At 45.8% G+C, this 25,491-nt stretch overlaps 1 protein-coding gene across 2 annotated transcripts in view; it reads left to right on the forward strand.

The window, feature by feature from the left end:
• Positions 1-25,491, forward strand: part of DHX35 (DEAH-box helicase 35) — a 179,578-nt gene that overhangs the window by 88,199 nt on the left and 65,888 nt on the right. For both annotated transcript variants that reach the window (XM_029612952.1, XM_029612951.1), the window contains exons 10-11: positions 13,555-13,651; positions 14,457-14,615. In XM_029612952.1, the coding sequence (XP_029468812.1) occupies positions 13,555-13,651; positions 14,457-14,615 (256 nt within the window). The remainder of the gene's footprint in view (positions 1-13,554; positions 13,652-14,456; positions 14,616-25,491) is intronic.

The raw sequence follows: 25,491 nt of genomic DNA on the forward strand, positions 1-25,491 counted from the left end.
TCCAGGATAAGCTGGTAGACTTGCCTTGCCAAGGTGACAACTTGTTTGGAACAAAGGTACAAGACGCCGTGGCACAGCTGAGAGAGCACTCGGAAACTTTAAAGCAGCTCTCCACTTTGTCCCATGATCCTGCAACTCATCCTGCCCGCAAGCCTCCGCGTAGGGATACAAGACGACCTTTCTACAGGCCGAGGAGATATTACCCTCAGGCTTCTAGACCACGCTCTACAAGGCCTCAACAACGGCCTCAACAAAGACAGCAGAGAGCGGCAAGACCTCAGCCTCCGCCCCAAACTGCTTCCACCTCTGGCTTTTGAAAGCAGTACCAGAGAACGGAGCCAACCAAACCCCTTTCCACAGTTACCAGTAGGGGGAAGGATTTCCCAATTTTACAACGAATGGGAAAACATCACCACAGATCAATGGGTCTTATCCATAGTCCAACAAGGTTACCATCTGGACTTCACAACTTCCCCGCAGGAGTTTCCTCCACAAACTCCTATCTCGAACACATTCCTCAATTACAAATGGAATTATCTACTCTTCTGAAAGCAAAGGCTGTGGAACACGTGCCCCACTCCCAGAAGGGAAGAGGATTCTATTCCCGATATTTCCTCATTCCAAAGAAAACAGGAGGACTTCGTCCCATTCTAGATCTCAGAAATCTCAACAAATTTCTAAGAAAAGAAAAATTCAGGATGGTATCATTAGGCACCATACTTCCCCTCATACAAAGGGGGGATTGGCTTTGTTCTCTGGATCTTCAAGATGCTTATACTCATATACCTATATTCCCACCTCATCGCAAGTACCTAAGATTCAAGGTGGGACACCAGCATTTTCAATACAGAGTCCTACCATTCGGCCTCGCCTCAGCTCCCAGAGTATTCACAAAATGTCTAGCAGTAATAGCAGGACATTTACACAAGCAAGGTGTTCATGTCTTCCCTTACCTAGACGATTGGCTAATAAAAAGCCAGTCGCATCAAGGAGCACTAACGTCCCTCCGTTACACAATACAGTTGCTTCACAGGTTGGGTTTTCTAATAAACTATCAAAAATCCCACCTTCAGCCGTCTCATCTGCTACAGTACATAGGAGCAGAACTAGACACAAACCTTGCACAAGCTTTTCTTCCAGAAGATCGTGCTCAAACACTGTCCCGGTTGGCGTACTCCATGTCCATACAACCGCAAGCAACAGCTCATCAGTTTCTAATCTTACTAGGCCACATGGCGTCAACGGTTCACGTCACTCCTATGGCAAGACTTGCCATGCGACTAACCCAATGGACTCTTCGATCACAATGGATCCAAGCCATTCAGCCACTTCACTCTCGCATCCAAGTAACCCACCAGCTGCGCTCATCGCTACGATGGTGGACACTCAAGGACAATTTGCGCAAAGGCCTGCCCTTCCAAAAACCGATCCCTCAGATAACAGTAACTACAGATGCATCCACCTTGGGATGGGGAGCTCATGTGAACTCTTTCCAAACGCAAGGGACTTGGACAAAACTCGAGGCCACTTACCAAATCAATTTCCTGGAACTTCGAGCTATACGTTATGCGCTGCATGCGTTCAAGGACTGCCTTTCACACAAGACTGTGCTAATCCAAACAGACAATACTGTAGCCATGTGGTACATCAACAAACAGGGAGGTACGGGCTCGTATCTCCTTTGTCAGGAAGCGGCACAAATTTGGGACTGGGCCTTGAACCACTCAATGTTCCTACAGGCCACTTATCTAGCAGGGATTCACAATGTACTAGCAGACCGACTCAGTCACCAGTTCCAACCACACGAATGGTCTCTAAATCCCTCTGTTGCGACCAACATATTCCAACGTTGGGGACAACCAACAATAGACCTCTTTGCATCGCATCTGAACCACAAGGTGGACAGCTTCTGTTCTCGACACAACCAGACGCACCAACCAGCCAAGGACGCCTTTGCTCGCCCTTGGAACTCAGGCCTACTGTATGCATATCCTCCAATACCGCTTATCACCAAGACGCTGGTGAAGCTGCAACAGGACAAGGGGTCCATGATTCTCATAGCCCCATATTGGCCTCGACAAGTATGGTTTCCCACACTGCTAGACCTGTCAATCAAGGATCCAATACGCCTGGGAGTAGCTCCCACTCTCATCACTCAGGATCAGGGCCGGTTGCGCCATCCCAACCTTCAATCCCTATCCTTGACAGCATGGATGTTGAAAGCTTGATCTTACAATCACTTAACCTCTCAACTAATGTTTCTCAGGTGCTTATAGCTTCCCGCAAACCTTCCACAAGAAAGAATTATTCTTTCAAGTGGAAACGATTTACTTCCTGGTGCAAGCAAAACAATACAGATCCTTTCACTTGCCCCACAGCTACTCTACTAGATTATCTGTACTATCTTTCAGACTCTGGTCTTCAGACATCGTCAATCAGAGTACATTTAAGTGCACTCTCAGCTTATCATAACAAGATAGGAGATGCACCAATTTCAACACAACCTCTCGTCAGTAGATTCATGAGAGGTCTAACTCAACTTAAACCACCAATTCGGCCCCCAGCTACGCAATGGGACCTGAATCTGGTCTTAACAGGATTAATGCGTTCTCCCTTCGAACTCATAGATACCTGTGAACTTAAATTTCTTACATGGAAAACTATTTTCCTCATAGCCATTACATCAGCTAGGAGGGTTAGTGAATTACAAGCACTTGTCACATATGAACCTTATACAAAGTTTCTCCATGACAGAGTGGTTCTCCGAACACATCCAAAATTCCTTCCCAAGGTAGTTACGGAATTCCACTTAAATCAAACTATAGTTCTACCCACATTCTTTCCAAAGCCTCACTCTCATCAAGGCGAAAGAGCTTTACACACTTTGGACTGTAAACGTGCATTGTCCTATTACTTGAATCGCACTACGTCCCTCAGACAATCCAATCAGCTTTTCGTCTCTTATGACCCAAATAAGCCAGGTAAAGCAGTGGGAAAGCATACTCTATCCAATTGGTTAGCAGACTGCATACAATTTTGCTATACAAAAGCGGGCCTTCCTCTCCAAGGGCGAGTAAAGGCACATTCAGTAAGAGCAATGTCAACTTCAGTAGCGCATTTTCGTTCAGTACCAATCATTGACATTTGTAAAGCAGCAACATGGACTTCTCTCCACACCTTTGCAGCTCACTACTGTTTAGACAAGGAAGGACGACAGGATTCAGCCTATGGACAATCTGTCTTAAAGAACTTGTTTCCAGTTTAATCCCAACTCCTTCTACAGCCAACCTGCTGTGAACTTCGGCTGCATCATTTCCTCAACAAAGCATCACTGCTACCTGCACGGACAATGACTCAGCCTCTAGCTTGCTAATCACCCATATGTGAGGACTAGCATCCTGCTTGTCCTGGGATAAAGCAAAATTGCTTACCTTGTAATAGGTGTTATCCCAGGACAGCAGGATGTAGTCCTCACGGAACCCACCCGCCACCCCGCGGAGTTGGGCCTCAGACTTTATTATTTTAATTTTGCTTATGCTTATTGCTACATACAAGACTGGAGTGAGACCCCTGTGGCAGGGAATATCATGGCATGCCGGGCATGCTCAGTAGCCTCAGGCAGCCAGTTAAAAGCTTCTGGAAACTTGCCAGAAGTTTTTCCCGCTTAAGGGCTCCGTGGATGACGTCACCCATATGTGAGGACTACATCCTGCTGTCCTGGGATAACACCTATTACAAGGTAAGCAATTTTGCTTTTTCCTGGGTGGTAGTTCCTAATATGGAACCTAACATAAGAACATGCCATACTGGGTCAGACCAAGGGTCCATCAAGCCCAGCATCCTGTTTCCAGCAGTGGCCAATCCAGGCCATAAGAACCTGGCAAGTACCCAAAAACTAAGTCTATTCCATGTTACCGTTGCTAGTAATAGCAGTGACTATTTTCAAATAATTAATAGCAGGTAATGGACTTCTCCAAGAACTTATCCAATCCTTTTTTAAATACAGCTATACTAACTGCACTAACCACATCCTCTGGCAACAAATTCCAGAGTTTAATTGTGCATTGAGTAAAAAAGAACTTTCTCCGATTAGTTTTAAATGTGCCACATGCTAACTTCATGGAGTGCCCCCTAGTCTTTTTATTATCCGAAAGAGTAAATAGCCTATTCACATCTACTTGTTCTAGACCTCTCATGATTTTAAACACCTCTATCATAACCCCCCTCAGCCGTCTCTTCTCCAAGCTGAAAAGTCCTAACCTCTTTAGTCTTTCCTCATAGGGGAGCTGTTCCATTCCCCTTATCATTTTGGTAGCCCTTCTCTGTACCTTCTCCATCACAATTATATCTTTTTTGAGATGCGGCGACCAGAATTGTATACAGTATTCAAGGTGCGGTCTCACCATGGAGCGATACAGAGGCATTATGACATTTTCCGTTTTATTCACCATTCCCTTTATAATAATTTCCTACATTCTGTTTGCTTTTTTGACTGCCGCAGCACACTGAACCAACGATTTCAATGTGTTATCCACTATGACGCCTAGATCTCTTTCTTGGATTGTAGCACCTGATATGGAACCTAACATTGTGTAACTATAGCATGGGTTATTTTTCCCTATATGCATCACCTTGCACTTATCCACATTAAATTTCATCTGCCATTTTGATGCTCAATTTTCTAGTCTCACAAGGTCTTCCTGCAATTTATCACAATCTGCTTGTGATTTAACTGTTTTTGTTTCCCTTTTTCTATTATGTTCCATGTTTTACTGTATACTGTACCAAGTTTTATTTCCTATTCTATGTAATTAGCATTCTTACATGCTTGTTTTTCAGTTACAATGTAAACCGAGACGATATGCTAATTCGCATGAATCCCGGTATATAAAAATGTTAAATAAATAAATAAACAATTTTGTATTATCTGCAAATTTGATTATCTCACTCGTTGTATTTCTTTCCAGATCATTTATAAATATATTGAAAAGTAAGGGTCCTAATACAGACCCCTGAGGCACTCCACTGCCCACTCCTTTCCACTGAGAAAATTGTTCATTTAATCCTACTCTCTGTTTCCTGTCTTTTAGCCAGTTTGCAATCCACGAAAGGACATCGCCACCTATCCCATGACTTTTTACTTTTCCTAGAAGCCTCTCATGAGGAACTTTGTCAAACGCCTTCTGAAAATCCAAGTATACTACATCTACCGGTTCACCTTTATCCACATGTTTATTAACTCCTTCAAAAAAGTGAAGCAGATTTGAGAGGCAAGACTTGCCTTGGGTAAAGCCATGCTGCCTTTGTTCCATTAAACCATGTCTTTCTGTATATTCTGTGATTTTGATGTTTAGAACACTTTCCACTATTTTTCCTGGCACTGAAGTCAGGCTAACCGGTCTGTAATTTCCCGGATCGCCCCTGGAGCCCTTCTTAAATATTGGGGTTACATTTGCTATCCTCCAGCCTTCAGGTACAATGGATGATTTTAATGATAGGTTACAAAATTTTACTAATAGGTCTGAAATTTCATTTTTTAGTTCCTTCAGAACTCTGGGGTGTATACCATCCGGTCCAGGTGATTTACTACTCTTCAGTTTGTCAATCAGGTCTACCACATCTTCTAGGTTCACCGTGATTTGATTCAGTCCATCTGAAACATTACCCATGAAAACCTTCTCCAGTATGGGTACCTCCCCAACATCCTCTTCAGTAAACACCGAAGCAAAGAAATCATTTAATCTTTCCATGGTGGCCTTATCTTCTCTAAGTGCCCCTTTAACCCCTCGATCATCTAACGGTCCAACTTACTCCCTCACAGGCTTTCTGCTTTGGATATATTTAAAAAAGTTTTTACTGTGAGTTTTTGCCTCTACGGCCAACTTCTTTTCAAATTCTCTCAGCCTGTCTTATCAATGTCTTACATTTAACTTGCCAACGTTTATGCTATATCCTATTTTCTTCTGTTGGATCCTTCTTCCAATTTTTGAATGAAGATCTTTAGGCTAAAATAGCTTCTTTCACCTCCCCTTTTAACTATGCCGGTAATTGTTTTGCCTTCTTTCCACCTTTCTTAATGTGTGGAATACATATGGACTGCGCCTCTAGGATTGTATTTTTAAACAATGTCCAAGCCTGTTGAACACTTTTAACCTTTGCAGCTGCACCTTTTAGTTTTTTTCTAACTATTTTCCTCATTTTATCAAAGTTTCCCTTTTGAAAGTTTAGTTGTGAGCTGCAGATTTACTTATTGTCCCCTTCCAGTTATTAGTTTAAATTTGATCATGTTATGATCACTGTTGCCAAGTGGCCCCACCACTGTTACCTCTCTCACCAAATCCTGCGTTCCACTAAGAATTAAATCTAAAATAGCTCCCTCTCTTGTTGGTTCCTGAACCAATTGCTCCATGAAGCAATCATTTATTACATCCAGGGACTTTGTCTCTAGCAAGTCCTGATGTTACATTTACCGAGTCAACGCAGAAGAATGATTGAGACGTCGGGTCCATTTTGAATCGGCAAAACACTCCTATGTCGATATCCATCTAAATGCCCCTGAGGAAGCTTTAATAAGCGAAACATCGGCCATGTTCGGCGTTTTTGTATACCACACATTGAGAGAATGCCAGCTACTTTGTGCCTTCACGTCATTAATGGAGTGAAATATATAAGTCCTTTTGACTAATTTTTAAAGAAAAAGCAAAACACATAAAAAAATATTTTCATATAAAAATAATTAAAGAGTTTCTCAAGTGATGGTGAATGATTAGAGGTCCGGTTGGATTCGGGATTGAATCACAATGTCTGGCTTGCTGACACCGTCACTATAGGCAATATTTTGAATTAAAGTTCAGTTCCCCTTTTTTGTTTACAGATAATTAAAATCTCCCATTATTATTGCACTGCCAAATTGGTTTGCTTCCCTGATTTCTCTTAGCATTTCATCATCTGTCTGACCATTTTGTCCAGGTGGACAGTAGTATACTCCTATCACTATACTCTTACCCAACACACATGGGATTTCTACCCATATAGATTCTACTGAGCATTTAATTAATTAATTTATTTATTTCAAAGTTTTTTATATACCGCGGCACGTTAATAACATCACCTCGGTTCACAATCAACAGTAAATCAGCAACAAGCTTTACATTCGAAAAGAGAATAAACTCATGTGTACATAATAAATCAATTAAGAACAAATTAATGACATAGTTAAGCACTAATCAAATTAACTTAAAGATAATCATAATTGAAAATAATAATAATGTAATCATAATCGATCAATCGGAGATGCAGAACAAGTAATAGGTATTTCAGAACATGGGGAAGATCATTGTGAGTATGCTTGTTCGAACCGCCAAGTTTTGAGGTTCTGCTTAAATTTTTTATGGCAGGGTTCAAGACGCAGGTCAGTGGGCATTTTGTTCCAGATATTGGTTCCTGCAATAGTGAAAGCGTGGTCTCTTGTAGCAACGTGTTTGATGTGTTTAAGTGAAGAAGACGCGAGTTTGGCTTGGTGTATTTTTCTTATTGGTCTCTTTGACGTGTGGAAGAAGAATTGATCGGAGAACCATTGTATATCTTGGTTGTAAATCGACTTATGGATGAGGGCGAGAACTTTGAATAGAATCCTAGAAGCTACCAGCAGCCAGTGAAGGCTGCCGGTAGCTTAATCTCTTGTATGATCTTTATCCTGTTGGACTCTATACCCTCCCGGACATAAAGTGCCACACCCCCACCAAGTTGATCCTCCCTATCATTGCGATATAATTTGTACCCTGATATAGCACTGTCCCATTGGTTATCCTCCTTCCACCAAGTCTCTGTGATGCCAATTATGTCAATCTCAACATTTGCTGCTATACACTTTAACTTTCCCATCTTACTTCTTAGACTTCTGTCATTGGCATACAGACATTTCAAAGTGTGTTTTTTGTTTGTTTTAACAACCTGCTTTTCAGTTGTTTTGGATAATTCGGAAATCATTAGCTTTGGTGATTTTTTACATATAGGCATATGGACTGTTTGCTTTTAATGGAACCTCTTTGTTGGGATGCCCTAACTCTCCTGTTTCATTAGTATCCTTCAAGGATACATTTCTCTGAACCATGCACTGCTGAGTGACTGTCTGCTTTCCCCCTTGTTCTAGTTTAAAAGCTGCTCTATCTCCTTTTTGAAAGTTAGTGCCAGCAGCTTGGTTCCACTCTGGTTAAGGTGGAGCCCATCCTTTCGGGAAAAGTCTCCCCTTTCCCCAAAAGTTTACCCAGTTCCTTACAAAGCTGAATCCCTCTTCCCTGCACCATCCTCTCATCCATGCATTGAAGCTCTGGAGCTCTGGCCTGCACGTGAACAGGAAGCATTTCAGAGAATGCCACCCTGGAGGTTCTAGATTTCAGCTTCCTACCTAAAATCCTAAATTTGGCTTCCAGAACCTCTCTCCCACATTTTCCTATATCGTTGGTGCCCACATGTACCACGACAGCCGGCTCCTCCCAAGCACTGTCTATAATCCTATCTAGGTGACGCGTGAGGTCTGCCACCTTCGCACCAGGCAGGCAAGTTACCAGGCGGTCCTCTCGTCCACCAGCCACCCTGCTATCTGCATTTCTAATAATTGAATCACCAACTATGATGGCCGGTCTAACCCTTCCCTCCTGGGCAGTAGCCCTAGGAGACTTGTCCTTAGTGCTAGAGGACAACACATTACCTGGAGAGCAGGTCCTTGCTACAGGATCACTTCCTGCTACACCAGGGTGATGTTCTCCTACTGGGAGACCTTTCTGATCCAAGGCAGCACTGGGGCTGCCAGACTGGATTTGGGACTTGGCTACTATGTCCCTGAAGGTCTCATCAATGTACCTCTGTGTCTCCCTCAGCTCCTCTAAGTCTGCTGCTCTGGTCTCCAGAGAACGGACTCGTTCCTTGAGAGCCAGGAGCTCTTTGCACCGAGTGCACACATACAATCTGTCACCGGCGGGTAAAAAAATCATACATGTGACACTCAATGCAAAAGACTGGAAAGCCCCCGTCTTGCTGCTGGACTGCTACTTTCATCTTAGTTTTATTGAGTTCCTAGTTAAGTTTAGGATACTAAGGGAGTTGGAATGAGAGTACTTTAAATTTACAGGTGAATTTACTAATTAATCAGCTAGTGGCCTACAAGGGGATGATTAAACTTTCAATAAGGGCTGGTACAATATTATGATTTAGATAAGACCCTGATTGATTTTTAATGAGAAAGTGTCTTGTGCCTAAAAAGGGTTGAGTGGGTGGGAAAGACAGACACTAGAATTAACTATCTCTGGCTTGCTTATTACCTCAGACACACACAAACGCGAAAGAATATATCCTTTAATTTCACCGTTCACCAAACTTTTATAAGCCCAAAAATTTCTGAAAGCTATACTTACCAATCCTCTCTAACCACCGTTAAATGAATCTTCACTCTGTTAATGGAAGGGCTTGAGATTCTCGCGCTGTTCTGGTCCTCCTCTACTGCAAACCGTGCGGGGCCTCTGGAAGCTGGGGCTGTGGAAGTCAATCCCTGGATCGCTTGCGGTGACCTCTGGACTCCTCTCCCGGGGGATGCTGGGAGCAGTATGCAGATGAGCCTTCCGGTCCTCCTCTACTGCAAAGTGTGCGGGGCGTCTGGAAGCTGGGGCTGTGGAAGTCAGTCCCTCGATCGCTTGCGGTGACCTCTGGACTCCTCTCCCAGGGGATGCTGGGAGCAGTATGCAGATGAGCTTTCCGGTCCTCTTCTACTGCAAAGGGTGCGGGGCCTCTGGAAGCTGGGGCTGTGGAAGTCAATCTCTGGATCGCTTGTGGTGACCTCTGGACTCCTCTCCCGGGGGATGCTGGGAGCAGTATGCAGATGAGTCTTCCGGTCCTCCTCTACTGCCAATGGCTATGCGTTAGAGTTTACTGGACTGCTCTGAAGTCTGTTTCTGATATCTCCTTGTGGGTCCCCAGAAAAGGAGTTTGTCGTTCGACAGACCTTCCAAAGGCTGAGAAATCTGGGGGCCATTGTCCTCGTCCCCAGGGAAGAGCAAGGACAGGATGTTATTCCATTTATTTATAGTCCCAAAGAAGGAAGGAACCTTTTGTCTGATTCTGAATTAAAAAAGGTGAATGTGGCTTTAAAGGTGCCCCAGTTTTGGATGTAAACTCTTCGCTCGGCATTGCGGCAGTGTGAAAGGGAGCGTTCCTGGCATCCCTGGATTTAACAGAAGCGTACCTCCATATTGGGATCTGCCAGGACCATTAGAGATATCTCGCGTTCATGATTCAAGGACAGCATTTCAGTTTTGCGCTCGGCCCCACGGACTTTCACAAAAGTAATGGTGGTGGTAGCTGCAGCCCTAAGAAAAGAGGGGGGTTCTGGTTCATCCCTGCCTGGACGATTGACTCATCCGAGCAAAGTCGGAGGAACTGTGCAATCAGGCAGTGGAATTGGTGCTTTGCCGCCTGAGGTCCCTGGGCTGGGTTGTCAACCTGACCAAGTGCCATCTTTCTCCTTCCCAGTTTCTGGAGTTCTTGGGCACACATTTCGATGCCCGTGTGGGTAAAGTCTTCCTCTTGGAGGAGAGGATTCTCAAATTGTGAGCGCAAGTCTGGAATCTATTATGAACCAGAGTGCCCAGAGTGTGGGATTACTTGCAGGTTTTTGGTTCCATGGCATCGACCTTAGAGTGGGTCCCATGAGCGTTTGCGCATATGAGACCTCTACAGACTGTGTTGCTATCCCGATGGAACCCGCTGTCGGAGCAATTCCATCTTCCGCTCCCACTTACAGAAGTCGCCAGATCCAGTCTTTCGTGGTGGCTTGGCGAGCACCATTTGGAGTGCGGGGTGGATTTCGAGATACCTCAGTGGACGGTGGTGACTACCGATGCCAGTCTCTCCAGCTGGGAGACGGTATGTCAGGCTTGGTTGGTACAGGGCCAATGGTCTCCGGAAGAGGCAACTTGGTCGATCAATAGCCTAGAGACAAGAGCAGTGCGGTTAGCTCTGGAGAGCTTTCTTCCCCTCCTGCACAACCGGGCGGTCAGAGTCTTATCAGACGATGCGGCGATGGTGGCCTATATCAACTGACAAGGAGGAACCAAGAGTCGTTCTGTAGCTCTGGAAGCAGAGATGCTGATGTCCTGGACGGAGTGGCATCTGACGATGTTAGCAGCGTTACACATAGTGGGATCTGTCAATGTGCAAGTGGATTTTCTCAGCCGCCAACAGTTAGACCCAAAGGAGTGGGAACTCTCGGAGGGTGCCATGGATCTGATATATCCCTCAGGTGGGGCAGGCCTCACATGGATCCAATGGCAACTCGCATTAATGCCAAGGCACCTTCTTCAGTCGCAGAAGAGATCACGTAGCGGAAGGAGTCGATGCACTGATGATCCCTTGGCTGCACGACGTTATTCTTTGTGTTTTCCATGGCCACTGGTGGGCAAGATTATCAGGAGGATAGAAGTTCACCTGGGATGAGTGATACTTGTGGCTCCAGAGTGGCTGCGCCAGCCTTGGTTTGCAGACCTAGTCAATCTAACATTGGACGGGCCCCTGAGGTTGGGCCATCTTCCAGATCTCCTTCGTCAAGGTCCTTTAGTTTTAGATCAAGCGGATCACTTTTGTCTAGCGGCCTGGCTTTTGAAAGGTGGCAGTTGAGGAAGAAAGGCTATCTGGAGGAGGTTATTTCTACTCTGCTGAGAGCTTGTAAGTCTCTACGTCCCTGGCATATGTTTGAGTTTGGAAGGTCCTCGAGTCTTGGTGCAAACTGCAAGGGGTTGATCCTCGACGAGCTTCGGTGGCTATGGTCCTATCTTTTTTGCAAAATGACCTTGAGAGGACCCTGAGTGTCCAGGTCTCCAACCTAGGATGTCTGAGGGGCAAGATTCAAGGTTTTGCTCTTGTGGCTCATCCGGATGTCGTGCATTTTCTCTGGGGATTGAAGCATTTGCGACCGCCGATTCGTAGGGTGTGTCCCTCCTAGAGTCTAAATTTGGTTCTCAAGGGCTTGTGTGAAGCACTATTTGAGCCACTTCGGAAAGCCACGTAGAAGGATCTCATATTATAGGTGGTTTTTTTGGAGGCGATTTGTTCAGCCATGAGAGTGTCTGAACTTCAGGCGTTATGCAGAGAACCCTTTCTACAGATTTTGGATTCTGGAGTTTCACTGAGAACAGTCCCATCCTTTCTGCCAAAGGTGGTATCGGCTTTTCACTTGAGTTAGTCAGTGGAGCTTCCGGCCTTTACAGATTTAGAGCTGAGATGCCTGGATGTCAGAAGGGCCTTGTTGTGCCTGGATGCTACAAATAGCTTCAGGTTGTCAGATCACCTTTTCGTATTATGGATTGGCATAAATAAGGGGCAGAAGGCTTCTAAAGCTACTATAGCACGTTGGTTGAAAGAAGCTATTGTTTCTGCGTATATCTGTCGTGGTCGCCCAGTCCCAGAAGGGCTAAGGGCTCATTCTACACGGTCACAGGCGGCTTCCTGGGCAGAATGCCAGTTGGTCTCACCGCAAGAAATCTGCAGGGCGGCTACTTGGAAGTCTTTACACCCCTTTGCAAGACACTACTGGTTGGACAACCAGGCTTCAGACGCTGGCAATTTCGGGGAAAGTGTCCTTTGAGCGGGACTCTCACAGTCCCAGCCTGATTAGGGAAGCTTTGGTACATCCCAGGAGTCTGGACTGATCTGGGTATGTACAGGGAAAGGAAAATTGGTTCTTACTTGCTAATTTTCGTTCCTGTAGTACCACAGATCAGTCCAGACTCCCGCCCACTGGGGAGATTCAGAGTTGCGTGAGAAGAGTTCACTCGGTCTGTCCTATTTTCTAGCCTTTTCTGAAGAATAGGATTGGCTTTTAATATTCCTGTGAGGAAGTTCTCCTGTTTTAATTGTTATGTTTCCCTCATTCTCTGCTCGTTCAGGAAGATATGGTTAGGTTAATCCATGAGAAGGTTGTTTTGTTCTCTAAGTTTTTTCTGCTTGGGCACTGATAAATTTATTTATTTAAGGTTTTTCTATACAGACATTCATTTTTGGACATAGTGTGACAAAATAGGGGTTGCTAAATAATACAATAATGTATAAATACTGAAGAGCAGCAGGTGGCACACCAGGTTATAAGGCGGTGCCTATGAAACTTTCTCTAACTCCATCTCCTGGAAGGGAGGCAAAATCCAGGAGACTGGAATGAAAATTAGCAGGTAAGAACCAATTTTCCTGTCGATGGTGGGGGAATGGGAGAGGTGAGTGATGGGAAATGTGCCTCCATACAATGCCTGTGGCATGCACGTTCTAACAGGTGGGTGCAACTACATCATGAGCATTCATTGTGAAAATCTTAAAAGCCAAATCTGTTAGAGAGTCTCAAGAATTGGATTTAGGACCCATTGATCCAATGTAGGGATACAGTTTTCATATGTGCACTGAGTAATTTTGATTTTTCTGTCCACTGCTTGTAATGAGCATTTTATTCTTGGTAAATCTCTCTCCCTTTGGTCTTTAGTTTACTGAAAATGGACTTGTTTGTTTTTATTTTTTCAGCCCTATTCCAGATTATGTGAAGTGCACTGTGGAGACTGTGCTGAAGATTCACCAGACTGAGAAAGAGGGAGATATTCTAGTCTTTCTTACAGGGCAGGTACTCAGATGAGCATTTTAATTTTTGAGAAAATAGTTTTTTATGAGGGATTTTTTCAAAAGATTTTTACCTGGGTAAAATCAGGGGCTGAAAATTGCCATCCGCATTGCAGAGGGGGCAGGAGAGAGTGGAGCTGGCACATTGTGCAGGGATTTCATTTTTAAATCCTCTCCCTCGCCCACCTGTATTTTCAAAGGGAAACTTCACAGAGGTTGTCCCTTTGAAAATGTGCTTTCAGGCCTGCAAGTTCACATGGGTCTGCTAGATCCACATAAATTTAAAAAATTGCCTTCCCCCCTCCCCCCCCCCAATGTATATTAAGGTAGCTCATTACATATCTGCCAAGAGTTGCATGAGCTGATCAAAGTTCAGAGGTAATGCTGACTCAGGAATGATCTTAATAAAAAAAAAAAAAGGGAACAACCCACATTTATTAAAGTTCAATCCATTTGGCAGAACTAGAATACAGACTTTTCCATAATCTATAAGTTGCTTGGAATCTGCAGCTGCAGGACTAGTTGTGTCTTTGGGCTGTAATCACTGCATGTGTGTTCAGACTAGGTTCTCTTGATTCTCCGAATCATCCAGGGACACAGGACACTGAGTCAGGGTTTCAGCTATTGCTGGGCTCAAGCTTTGCAAGTTGTATTATTATAGTGATAACCACACTTGTACATTCCTTGTACCTTGTATATACTGCAAATTTTTCATTAAAGCAATACTCCATATATATGTACATATAGATGTGCTTGTAATAATCCAGTCGTGGGTTAATCTGTGCTCTTTTCTTGTTTGCTGTTGATAGGAGGAAGTAGAGAACGTTGTTTCTATGTTGATAGAGCAGGCACGCATAATGTCTCGGTCTGGGATGAAGCGGCATCTACGTGTTCTCCCCATGTATGCTGGGCTTCCTTCCTCAGAGCAAATGAAAGTGTTTGAGAGAGTATCGCACAGTGTCAGAAAGGTGAAATTCTTGAATACTCTCTGCTCCAATAAAATACTCTTTACTGACTGCCAAATGAAAATGAGTAATCCAAAAAAAAAAAGCTTTCCCAGTAGCTCTACTAAGGGAGCTAACACTTTGTCTTTGAAACACATTTCTTCAGTCTTGTGTTTTTAAATTTTGTTACTGAAATCCACACTTGGGAGTATGGCACAGTGTAACTGGGATTTTCTAGCTGGTGATGGTGAGTGTTGACTGTATGTTTCTGATGTATGATGGATAATAAGAGCAATAGTGATAGCAGCACTATCACTATGCCAGATGCCCTTTGAGGTAAGAAACACCTCTCAGACCTGTTATTCTTCAGAAGGTTTATTAGCAATACATTGGGTTGTTCAGTCCCAAAACACTGCTGTGCAGATGCCTTACAGATTTATGGTTACAAGATAAAATATTGTTCCCTGTACGTAACCGGATCAGTCCAGGACCAGCTGGGTTTTGCCTCCCCACCAGCAGATGGAGACAGAACAAGACTTTGTGGTCTCTGTCCTATACCCCTGAGGTGCCACCTAGTGTCTGCCAGTATTCTTCTGTCTCCAGCAGATGGTGGAGGTGCAAAGCCTAGTGTCTCTTAGGGGTGCTAAGTTAGGGGTAGTTTTGTTCTACTTGTCATAGCTTAGTACTGTTTTTGATTTGTTGGGGAACTTGGTCAGGGTTCCTTTAAATTAAAAAAAAAAAAAAAAAGGTTCGGTAAGAGAAGGCTATTAGCGAAGGCAGCGTCTAGCATCCCAGGGGGTTGTCAGGTCCTGGTGGGACCATCCCCCCTGGTACTCGAGGCTGCAGAGCAGAGGGTTGGTGACCCTACATCTGCCGTTGCCAAGGGTGATGCTGGGGGTCTCGGTTCTCTCACCCTCAGCCAGCCTGACTTCTTCCAGGTAACAAAATTTCAAAAATTTGTAAAACTTTTTGGAAACTTGCCTTGGGATTTAAGGACCTTCCGGCCAGGTGTTTGCTCCATTTTCTTGGTGTTCCTGGGGGCTCGTTTCGATACTGTCTTAGGAAAAGTATTTCTGACGGAGGAAAGGATCTCAAAGCTCACGGCACAAGTGGCGGATTTCCAATCTCTCGATCAACCCACAGCCTGGGATTATTTGCAAGTCCTGGGCTCCATGGCCTTGACCATCGACCTCGTGCTGTGGGCATTTGCACATATGCGTCCTCTTCACTCAGCTTTGTTGTCCCGCTGGAAGCCTCGCTCACAGCATTTCAACATGGTCCTGCCCCTGCCGGGGGTGGTGCGTTCCAGTCTTCAGTGGTGGCTTTCACCGCACAACTTGCATCAGGGGATGGACTTGGAGATCCCCTGTTGGACCGTAGTGACCACGGATGCCAGCCTCTCCGGATGGGGAGCGGTTTGTCGAGATATGGCGGTCTAGGGACAATGGACCAGGCAAGAAGCCTCCTGGTAGATCAACCGCTTGGAGACCAGAGCGGTTCGCTTAGCGCTCCAGGCCTTCCTTCCATTGGTGGAGGGCAGGTCAGTGAGGGTGCTCTCCAACAATGCGACGATGGTAGCCTACATCAATCGTCAGGGTGGCACCAGGAGCCATCCAGTGGCGGCGGAAGCCCAGCTCTTGTTCCTCTGGGCGAAGAAGCATCTTTACCGGATAGTAGCGTCTCACATTGCAGGCGTGGACAATGTCCAGACGGATTTCCTCAGTCGCCACCAACTGGATCCCGGGGAAAGGGAACTCTCCGACGCCTTTCGTCTTCTGTGCGACCGGTGGTCCAGACCGGCCATGGATCTGATGGCAACGCACGCCAATGCCAAGGCTCCTTGGCTCTTCAGCCGGGGGCAGAAGGGGTGGACGCCCTAGTCCTCCCCTGGCCCAAGGACATTCTGTTGTATGTGTTTCCCCCAGGGCCGCTGGTGGGCAAGGTCCTACGCCGCATCGAGGGACACACCGGAAGAGTGATTCTTGTGGCCCCGGAGTGGCCGAGGCATCTGTGGTTTGCGGATCTCCTGAATCTGGCGGTGGACGGTCCACTGAGGTTTCGTCCATCTCCCATGCTGATGCGGCAGGGGCCCGTCTGTTTCGCAGAGGCAGTTTGCTTTTGTCTAGCGGCATGGCTTATGAAAGGCGCCGGTTGAGGAGTAAGGGTTACTCGGATGCGGTGGTGACCATGCTCTTGCGTTCCCGTAAAACTTCTACTTCTTTGGCGTATGTTCGAGTTTGGGGAGCGTTTGAGTCCTGGTGTATCGACCATCATGTGCAGCCCGCCAGGGCGTCTATTCCGGAAGTCCTGGATTTCTTACAGGCAGGACTAGCCAAGGGTTTGGCATTCGACTTGCTGCGGGTGCAGATGGCGGCTCTAGGCAGTTTTCGAGGGAAGGTGCAGGGGCTTGCGCTTGCCTCTCACCCGGACGTGATTCGTTTCTTACGAGGCGCTAAGCTTCTTCGTCCTCTGGTCTGGAGTCCTTGCTCATCGTGGAGGTTGAACTTGGTGCTCAAAGCGCTTTGTTCTGCCCCTTTTGAGCCCTTGCGACGTGCAACCTTGAAGGATCTGACTTTGAAGGCGGTTTTTCTGGTGGCGGTTTCTTCCACCAGGTGGGTATCCGAGCTGCAGGCTTTATCGTGCAGAGAGCCTTTCTTGAGGATTTCCGAGGCAGGGGTCTCCTTGAGAACCGTTCCTTCCTTTCTCCCGAAGGTGGTATCCTCCTTTCATTTGAACTAGTCCGTGGAACTCCCTTCCTTCGCGGGGGTGGACTCTTCTTCTCCAGAGTCTAGAGAGTTGCAGAAGTTGGACGTGAAGAGGGTTCTATTGCGCTACTTGGAAGCGACGAACGGTTTTCGGCTCTCAGATCACCTTTTCGTACTGTGGAGTGGGCCCAGGAAAGGGCAGAAAGCTTCTAAGGCCACTATTGCCCGATGGTTGAAAGAGGCGATAGTCTCGGCTTACCTGGTCCAGGGTCGTCCGATTCCATCTGGACTTAAGGCTCATTCCACTCGCTCGCAGTCGACTTCTTGGGCGGAGTGTCAGCAGGTGTCGCCACAGGAAATTTGTAGGGCAGCTACCTGGCAGTCTCCGCATACTTTTGCAAGGCATTATTGGCTTGATGTCAGGGCTCCAGAGCCCGGTTCTTTTGGGGCCAGTGTGCTCCGAGCGGGACTCTCTCAGTCCCACCCTGGTTGAGAGAGCTTTGGTACATCCCAGCTGTCCTGGACTGATCCGGTACGTACAGGGAAAGGAAAATTGGTTCTTACCTGATAATTTTCGTTCCTGTAGTACCACAGATCAGTCCAGACGCCCGTCTGGGGAGAAGATGGAGAGTCCGCTCGGCTGGTGGCTGGTCAACCTCTCTGCAAGTTTTATTGACTGTCCCTCTTTAGGGCTCCGTTTCAGCATGTTTTGTGTGATTCATGGGGTTTTTGCAGTGTTTCATAACCTCTGCTCTTCGGGGGGAGGTAGTTTTTTCTAGTTGGCAATTCTGGTTTTTATATCATTATTTCTGCTTGGGTACATAATAATACTGGCAGACACTAGGTGGCACCTCAGGGGTATAGGACAGAATCCGCAAAGTCTTGTTCTGTCTCCATCTGCTGGTGGGGAAGCAAAACCCAGCTGTCCTGGACTGATCCGTGGTACTACAGGAATGAAAATTAGCAGGTAAGAACCAATTTTCCTGTAAGAATCATAAACTTGCCACTGCTGACAAAAGATAACATGGCTTCCATTTCATCCTGTTATACAGTACAGTCAAGAAAAATGAGTTATGTCTCCTTACTAGCAGATGAGTCAGAGAATACAGTTTTCCTTGGTGACATCATCGGCACTACTTAGACATGGTGCAGCAGAAGAGCAACTCTGTATTCTCTGCCTCCAGTAGATGGTGTCACTTACTGATAGTGAAACAGGGTTTTCACTAGGCCTGCCCCCTATTTTTTCTTGGGGTTTGGCAGCAGCATTAGTTAAAGGCCAGGCACCTGATAAGCACAGTGTAGCGAACCTGAAGTGAGAGCTCCCAGTCCCAGAGGGGACTTGGTAGGGCCTAGAGAGATTTCATTTGGCAAGTATAAAAAAAAAATAAAGATTAGAGGAGTGGAATCCTTTGCTGAAGAGAAAATCCTCCTCAACTTGCTTCCCTCTCTCCACCATCAGCTCCTTTGAAGACCTTTTAAAGTTGAAAACAAAAAAAGAGTAAACTTCAAAGGAACTGAGGTGAGACTTGTTTCTGAGGAGAGGAGGTACAGGGGAGATATAATATAGGGAGGGGAGATATGATACAGACCTTCAGATATCTGAAAGGCTTTAATGATGCACAATCTACAAACCTTTTTGCTTGGAAAGAAATCAATAGATCTAGGAGTCATGAAATGAAACTCCAGGGAGGACGACTCAGAACCAATGTCAGGAAATATTTCTTCACAGAGAGGATGGTGGATGGAATGCCTTTCCAGAGGAGGTGGTGAAGAGAAAAACAGTGAAAGAATTCAAAGGGGCATGGATCCCTAAAGGCTAGAGGATGGAAATGAAGAAGAGAATGCATGGGGATAACTTGCTGGTATGGTGGTTACTATCCTTAACCAATAAGCCTTCATACTGTTGATGCAACTCCATCATTTCTCTCTGCTTCAATGGAAGGGGGAAAAGAGGAAACAGGGAATTGGATTCAGACAGCAACCAAAAAGAACCCTGACTTGTATGGTCTGGGGAAACTAACAAGCATGGGCTAACTTGCTAATGTAGCTGTTACTACTCTTAACCAATAAGCCTGATACTTATGATGCAACTCCAACATTTATCTCTGCTTCACCGGCAAAAGATAATCAGGAATTGGACTCAAGGTAGCAATAAACAAGGACCATGACACTTCCAGTCTGAGAAACTGATAAGTATGGGAGTGACCTGTACATCGTGACGGGTGCTACCATGGATTTGCTGGGCTGACTGGATGGACCGTTTGGTCTTTTTCTGCCGTCATTTCTGTGTTAAGAGAGAAGAGTATGTAACCATGTACTTAAGAACATAAGATAGGCTATACTGGGTCAGTCCAAGGGTCCATCAAGCCCAGTTTCCAACAATGGCCAATCCAAGTGGCAAGTACCCGGCAAGTACCCAAACACTAAATAGATCCCATGCTACTAATGCTGGTAACAAGCAGTAGCTATCCCCTATTGATTAATAGCAGTTTATGTACTTCTCCTCCAGGAACTTTTTTAAACCCAGTTACACTAACTTCCTTAATCACATCCTCTGGCAATGCATTCCAGAGCTTAACTGAGCATTGAGTGAAAAGCAGTTTCTCCGATTTGTTTTAAATGTGCTACTTGCTAACTTCATCGAATGCCCCCTAGACCTTGTATTATCCGAAAGAGTAAATAACCGATTCACATTTACCCATTCAAGTCCTTTCATGATTTTGAAACCTCTATTATATCCCCCCTCAGCTTTCTCTTCTCCAAGCTGAACAGCCCTAACCTCTTTAGCCTTTCTTCATAGGAAAGCCACTCCATGCCCTTTATCATTTTAGTTTCCCTTCTCTGTGCTTCTTTGAAATGTGACGACCAGAATTGCACACAGTATTCAAGGTACGATCTCACTTTGGAATGATATGGAGGCATTAAGACATCCTCTGTTTTATTTGTCATTCCCTTCCTAATAATTCTAATGTTTCTGTTTGCTTTTTTGCCCGCCACAGCACATTGAGCTGACAATTTCAATATAATATCAACTATGAGACCCAGATCTTTCTCTTGGGTGGTAACTCCTAATATTTTTTATTTATTTTTATTTTTATTTAACTTCTTTTACTATACCGACACTCAAGACCAGGTCTTATCGTACCGGTTTACATTAGAACAAGGGGAAAAAACCAATTAACGTATAAGTGGAAATGAGAAGTTACATTAAAACAGGGAGAGTAAAAACATGGATGTCGGAAGATAGGACAGAATTAAGTAATCAAACAATAAGTTAACAAAAATTCCAAACTATAAATTAACATAAATTAACATAAATTAATATGGAACCTAACATTGTGTAACTACAGCATGGGTTATTTTTCCCTATATGCATCACTTTGCACTTATCAATATTATATATCATCTGCCACATGGATGCCTAATCTTCTATTCTCGCAAGATTCTCCTACAATTTTTCACAATACACTTGTGATTTAATTACTCTGAATAACTTTGTGTCATCTGCAAATGTGATCACCTCACTCGTCTTACCCCTGTCCAGATCATTTATAAATATATTAAAAAGCACCGGTCCAACTACAGATCCCTGAGGAACCTTTTTTCACTGTGAAAACATTTAATTCTACTCTCAGTTTGCAATCCACAAAAGGACATCGCCTCCTATCCCATGATTTTTTAGTTTTCTTTGAAGCCTCTCATGAGGGACTTTGTCAAATGCCTCTGAAAATCCAAATACACCATTTCCCTGTATTAACCCAGATCAGTCCAGACTCCTAGGTTTTGGCTCCCTTCCAGCAGATGGAGACAGAGAAAGTTTTGCTGACACTGCCATATAGCCTGGTGTGCTACTTCAGTCCTTCAGCATTTCTCTGTCTCCAGCAGATGGTGGAGGCTCAAAAACTGCAATCTGAAGCTAGGTTTAAAAAAAACCAAAACAAAGTTTAGTAGCCTTTTCGAGATTGCCTCCCAGGAGGTTGGTAGGTCCTGATAGGGCCATCTCTCCTGGTTCTGAGGCAGAAGAGCAGGGGTTTGGGGACCCTTATCTTGCTCAGTCCCTAACTGCTGGGTGTAGAAAGCTGGTGGAGTCAGTTTCCTCTCCCTGAGGAGGATGTGCAGAGCCTGCTGCCACTCTTCAGTTGCAGGGAAGTGCTTGTCTTTTTTTGTCCTTTCTTGTAAAGTTTAAAATAAACAAAAAAAAAAAGTTTATTTTCTTCCTTGATCGGTGGGTGAGCGGTACTCAAGCCTCTAGGGGCTAGGCTGAGGCAGTTCTTGCTTTTGGTGCTTCTCAGGTGGCTGACTGCACTTGCGGTCTGGGAGGTCTGACAGGATGCCGCATGACTCCAGGTACATGGTATGTGCCGATGTGCGTGATTTTCTCGGGCTGGACTTTGTTCCCCATGCTTCTCTTGGGGGAGAGAACAGTTCGGGGACGACCGCAGCAGCATCAGAAAAGCAGCGCCTGCCTGGCAGGCTCTCTGCTGCGTTGGAAAAAGCAGCGGGCCCCTTCCTGATTAGCATGGGAATGGCGGCCATTTTGTCTACCTTCATGGCTGCTTCAAAGTCTGTGGGGAGAGGGATCTTATTCCTTGTCTGATATGAGCCCTGAAGAGGACCAGGGGGCTTGGGGACTTCAGTTGGGGGAGGACGAGGACCTCCTGAGGGAGGCTTCTGATGATTCTATAACCTTTTCCTTGGATTTTGTCCTGTTGTTGCACAGGGCTTACTTGGCCAGGAAGGCAGCGGAGCGGCACAGGAGCAAGTAGGAGGTGTTGGTCGGTCTGTGGCCTTGGAGGAGATCCAGGTCATTATAAGCTACTGGGTCTATGAGGGTTCGGCGAGTCCTTGGGATGCCTGCACTGGCAAACACAACGGATGAATTCTCTGAGGATTCAGAAGACGAAGATCTGCCTGGACAGGACCCTCTTGATGTGGTTCCAACTCTGGTGGCTGGGGAAAGTTCCGGCTGTGGAGGGGGATGACCCGAAGGTGGTTCGTCTTTTCCACAGAGAGGAATTGGGTCCCCCATGTCCTTGCGGAGAGAGGAATTGGATCCTCCATGTCCTTGCGGAGTTAGGGATAACGGTTCCGCGAGAGGAGTCCAATCAGGAGGACGTGGATCTGGTCATGGATGGCCTAAGATGTCCAGAAAAAGCTTTTCTTTGCCATAAGTCAGTCAAAAGGTTGGTGATCGGGGTGTGGGATATTCCTAAAGACTGGCTTGAAGGTTGGCAGAGCAATGGATAAATTATATCCTTTGCCTGAGGACACACTTGAGGTCCTGAGGGTTCCAAAGGTGGATGCCTCAGTGTTGGCTGTTACTAAGGAGACGACTATTCCAATGGCCAGTTTTGCAGCGCTGAAGGATCTGCAGGATAGGAAGTTGGAAGTTCACCTCAAGAAGATTTTTCAGGTGTCTGCCCTAGGTATACGTGCTATGTGCGGTGGTGTGCAGCAGTTTTATGCTGGACTGTGATGGGTTCAGCAGTTGCAGGCAAACAAATCCATGTCTGCATCAGGGGCGAAGCAAGCGGAGCAGCTGGAAGCTGTGGTTGCCTATGGAGCCAATGTGCTATATGACCTCATTAGGACTTCTTCCAGAAAAATGATGTTTGTGGTATTGGCCAGGTGTTGCGACTGTTGCTGCCCGACGTCTACACTACGCTCACCTTGCTTCTTTGGCGACTCCCTCTTTGCCTGTTGGAAGTTTGGCTGACGCGGCGTCATCTTGCCGTTCCCCGGACCGGCTGGACACTGCACACTGCTATGTTTCCCAGCAGCTTAAGGGTGTGCGCGCAGCGCGGCCCCGACTCAAGTACCAGCGGTGGCGCGAACCTCAGGGGCGTCCCCCTGAGGTGACGTCATCCTGACCGGATATTTAAGGTCTCAGAAATTGCTAACGAATCGAGTTAGCAAGGGCTTTCCTCCAGGTATCGGCGGATGGGATTCACTCTCTGCATACCTTGCTATTCTGCCTCCTCGGACTTAACAGGGGTACCCGCTCCTCGGGGGCCTCACCTTCTCTTTGCTTTTCAGATTGCAGTCTGGAATCGGTACTCGCTCCTCGAGGGCCCTCGTTCCCGGACTTGCTACTGAATATCACTTCTGCCAGGAAGTCATCGCTGCCTCAACACCAGTGAGTTACCATCGCTCTCTCAGAGCGTTCCCTGGAACCAAGTACTCTCTCCTCGAGGGCCTACTTCATTCCAGCTCCTGGGCTGCTTCTAAGAGACTACTGTGTGAGTGTTACCATCAAGGTTCTGTTCCTGACCTCTGCATACTCTGCCTACTCACTATATTCAGTTTCTCTACAGCTCAGTTATCCAGGATCACTGCTCCTGTATCTGAGGGACTACAGCCCAGCCGGGCACTTCCAGCTCACTACTGCCACCTCTGGTGGTTCCATATACTGTTTAATAAAAGAACTAGTGTGTGTCTGTCTCCATACTCTGAGCCTGACCTGTGGTCCCTATCGGGATCTTTCCCCGAGGGCGTGGTCATCTGCCACCAGCCCAAGGATCCACCCACAACTACCACGAACACTAACACCAGGAAGCTTCTCTGGTTGAGAAACTGGTCGGCGAATGTTACTTCCAAGTCTCGGTTGGGAACGCTACCTTTCAAAGGAAAGCTACTCTTTGGTCAGGACTTGGAGGAGCTGATAAAATATCTGGGAGAGAATAAAAATGGCTGTGGCCAGGGTGATGGTGGAGCCAAATCCACCCAATAAAGTGAGGGGGCATAAAGCATTTGCGGCCTCTGGTTCGGAAGTTGTATCCCTCTTGGAACCTTAATTTGGTCCTTAGAGGGATGTGTGCGGCTCCGTTCGAGCCTCTTAGAAGGGCTACTATGAAGGATCTCACTTTGAAGATGGTTTTCTTAGTGGCAATCTGCTCTGCTAGAAGGATCTCGGAACTTCAGGCCTTGTCCTGCAGGGATCCATTTTTGAGAATTACGGATTCAGGTGTCTTGTTGAGAACTGTTCCTTCCTTCCTTTCGAAGGTGGTGTCGTCATTCCATTTAAGTCAATCTGTCGAGCTCCCGGCCTTTCCATATTTGGATGCTTCAATGCGAGAGTTGCAACTCTTGGATGTAAACTGGGCATTGTTGCGATATCTTAAGGTCACTAATAGCTTCTGATTGTCAGACCATCTTTTTGTGCTATGGAGTGGTGCAAAGGAGGGTTATAAGGCATCCAAATCCACGATTGTGTGATGGTTGAAGGAAGCTATAGGCTCGGCATACATATGTCAGGGTCATCCTGTCCTGAAGGGGTTAAGGGGTCACTCTAATTGTTCTCAGGCAGCCTCTTGGCCGAATGTCAACAGGTATCGCCTCAAGAGATTTGTTGGGCAGCTACTTGGAAGTCCTTGCACACATTCATCAGGCATTATCGTTTAGATGTCCAGGCCTCAGAGGCCAGGGGTTTTGGCGAAAGTGTGATTTGAGTGGGACTCTCACTATCCTACCCCGTTTAGGGAAGCTTGGGTACATTCCAGGAGTCTGGACTGATCTGGGCATGTACAGGGAAAGGAAAATTAGTTTTTACCTGCTAATTTTCATTCCTTTAGTACCACAGATCAGTTCAGTGTCCCGTCCAGTTGTAGCGGGGAGATTTAGAGAGTCTGCTCGATCAGTTATTGTAAATAATCTGAAGAGTGTTGCAGGTGTTTTGTTTAGTTTCTCTGATTTAAATGTTCCTGAGATTTATTATAAGTATCTGCTTCCTTCTGCTCTTTCAGGGGATATTAATGGTTGGTGTTGGTGTAAGCTGGTATCTTGGCTTGCGTACTTCTTAATACTGAGGGACTGCAGGTGGCACACCAGATTATATGGCAGTGTCAATGAAATTTTCTCTGTCTCCATCTGCTGGAAGTGAGGCAAAACCTAGGAGTCTGGACTGATGGGGCGGTACTACAGGGAAGAAAATTAGCAGCTAAGAACCAGTTTTCCTATTTTTCAGTTCACCTTTATTCACGTTTATTCACCCCTTCAAAAAAAATGTAGATTTGTGAGGCAAGACTTCCCTTAGGTAAATCCATGCTAGCTGTGTCCCAATAAACGATTTTCTGTCTATATGTTCTGTGATTTTATTTTTATAATAGTTTCCATGATTTTTCCTGGCACTGAATTCAGGCTCACCGGTCTATTGTTTCCGACCATCTCCGGAACCCCTTTTAAATATTGGGGTTACA

The sequence above is a fragment of the Rhinatrema bivittatum genome, chromosome 8 (assembly GCF_901001135.1).
Source record: "Rhinatrema bivittatum chromosome 8, aRhiBiv1.1, whole genome shotgun sequence".
Classification (NCBI taxonomy): domain Eukaryota; kingdom Metazoa; phylum Chordata; class Amphibia; order Gymnophiona; family Rhinatrematidae; genus Rhinatrema; species Rhinatrema bivittatum.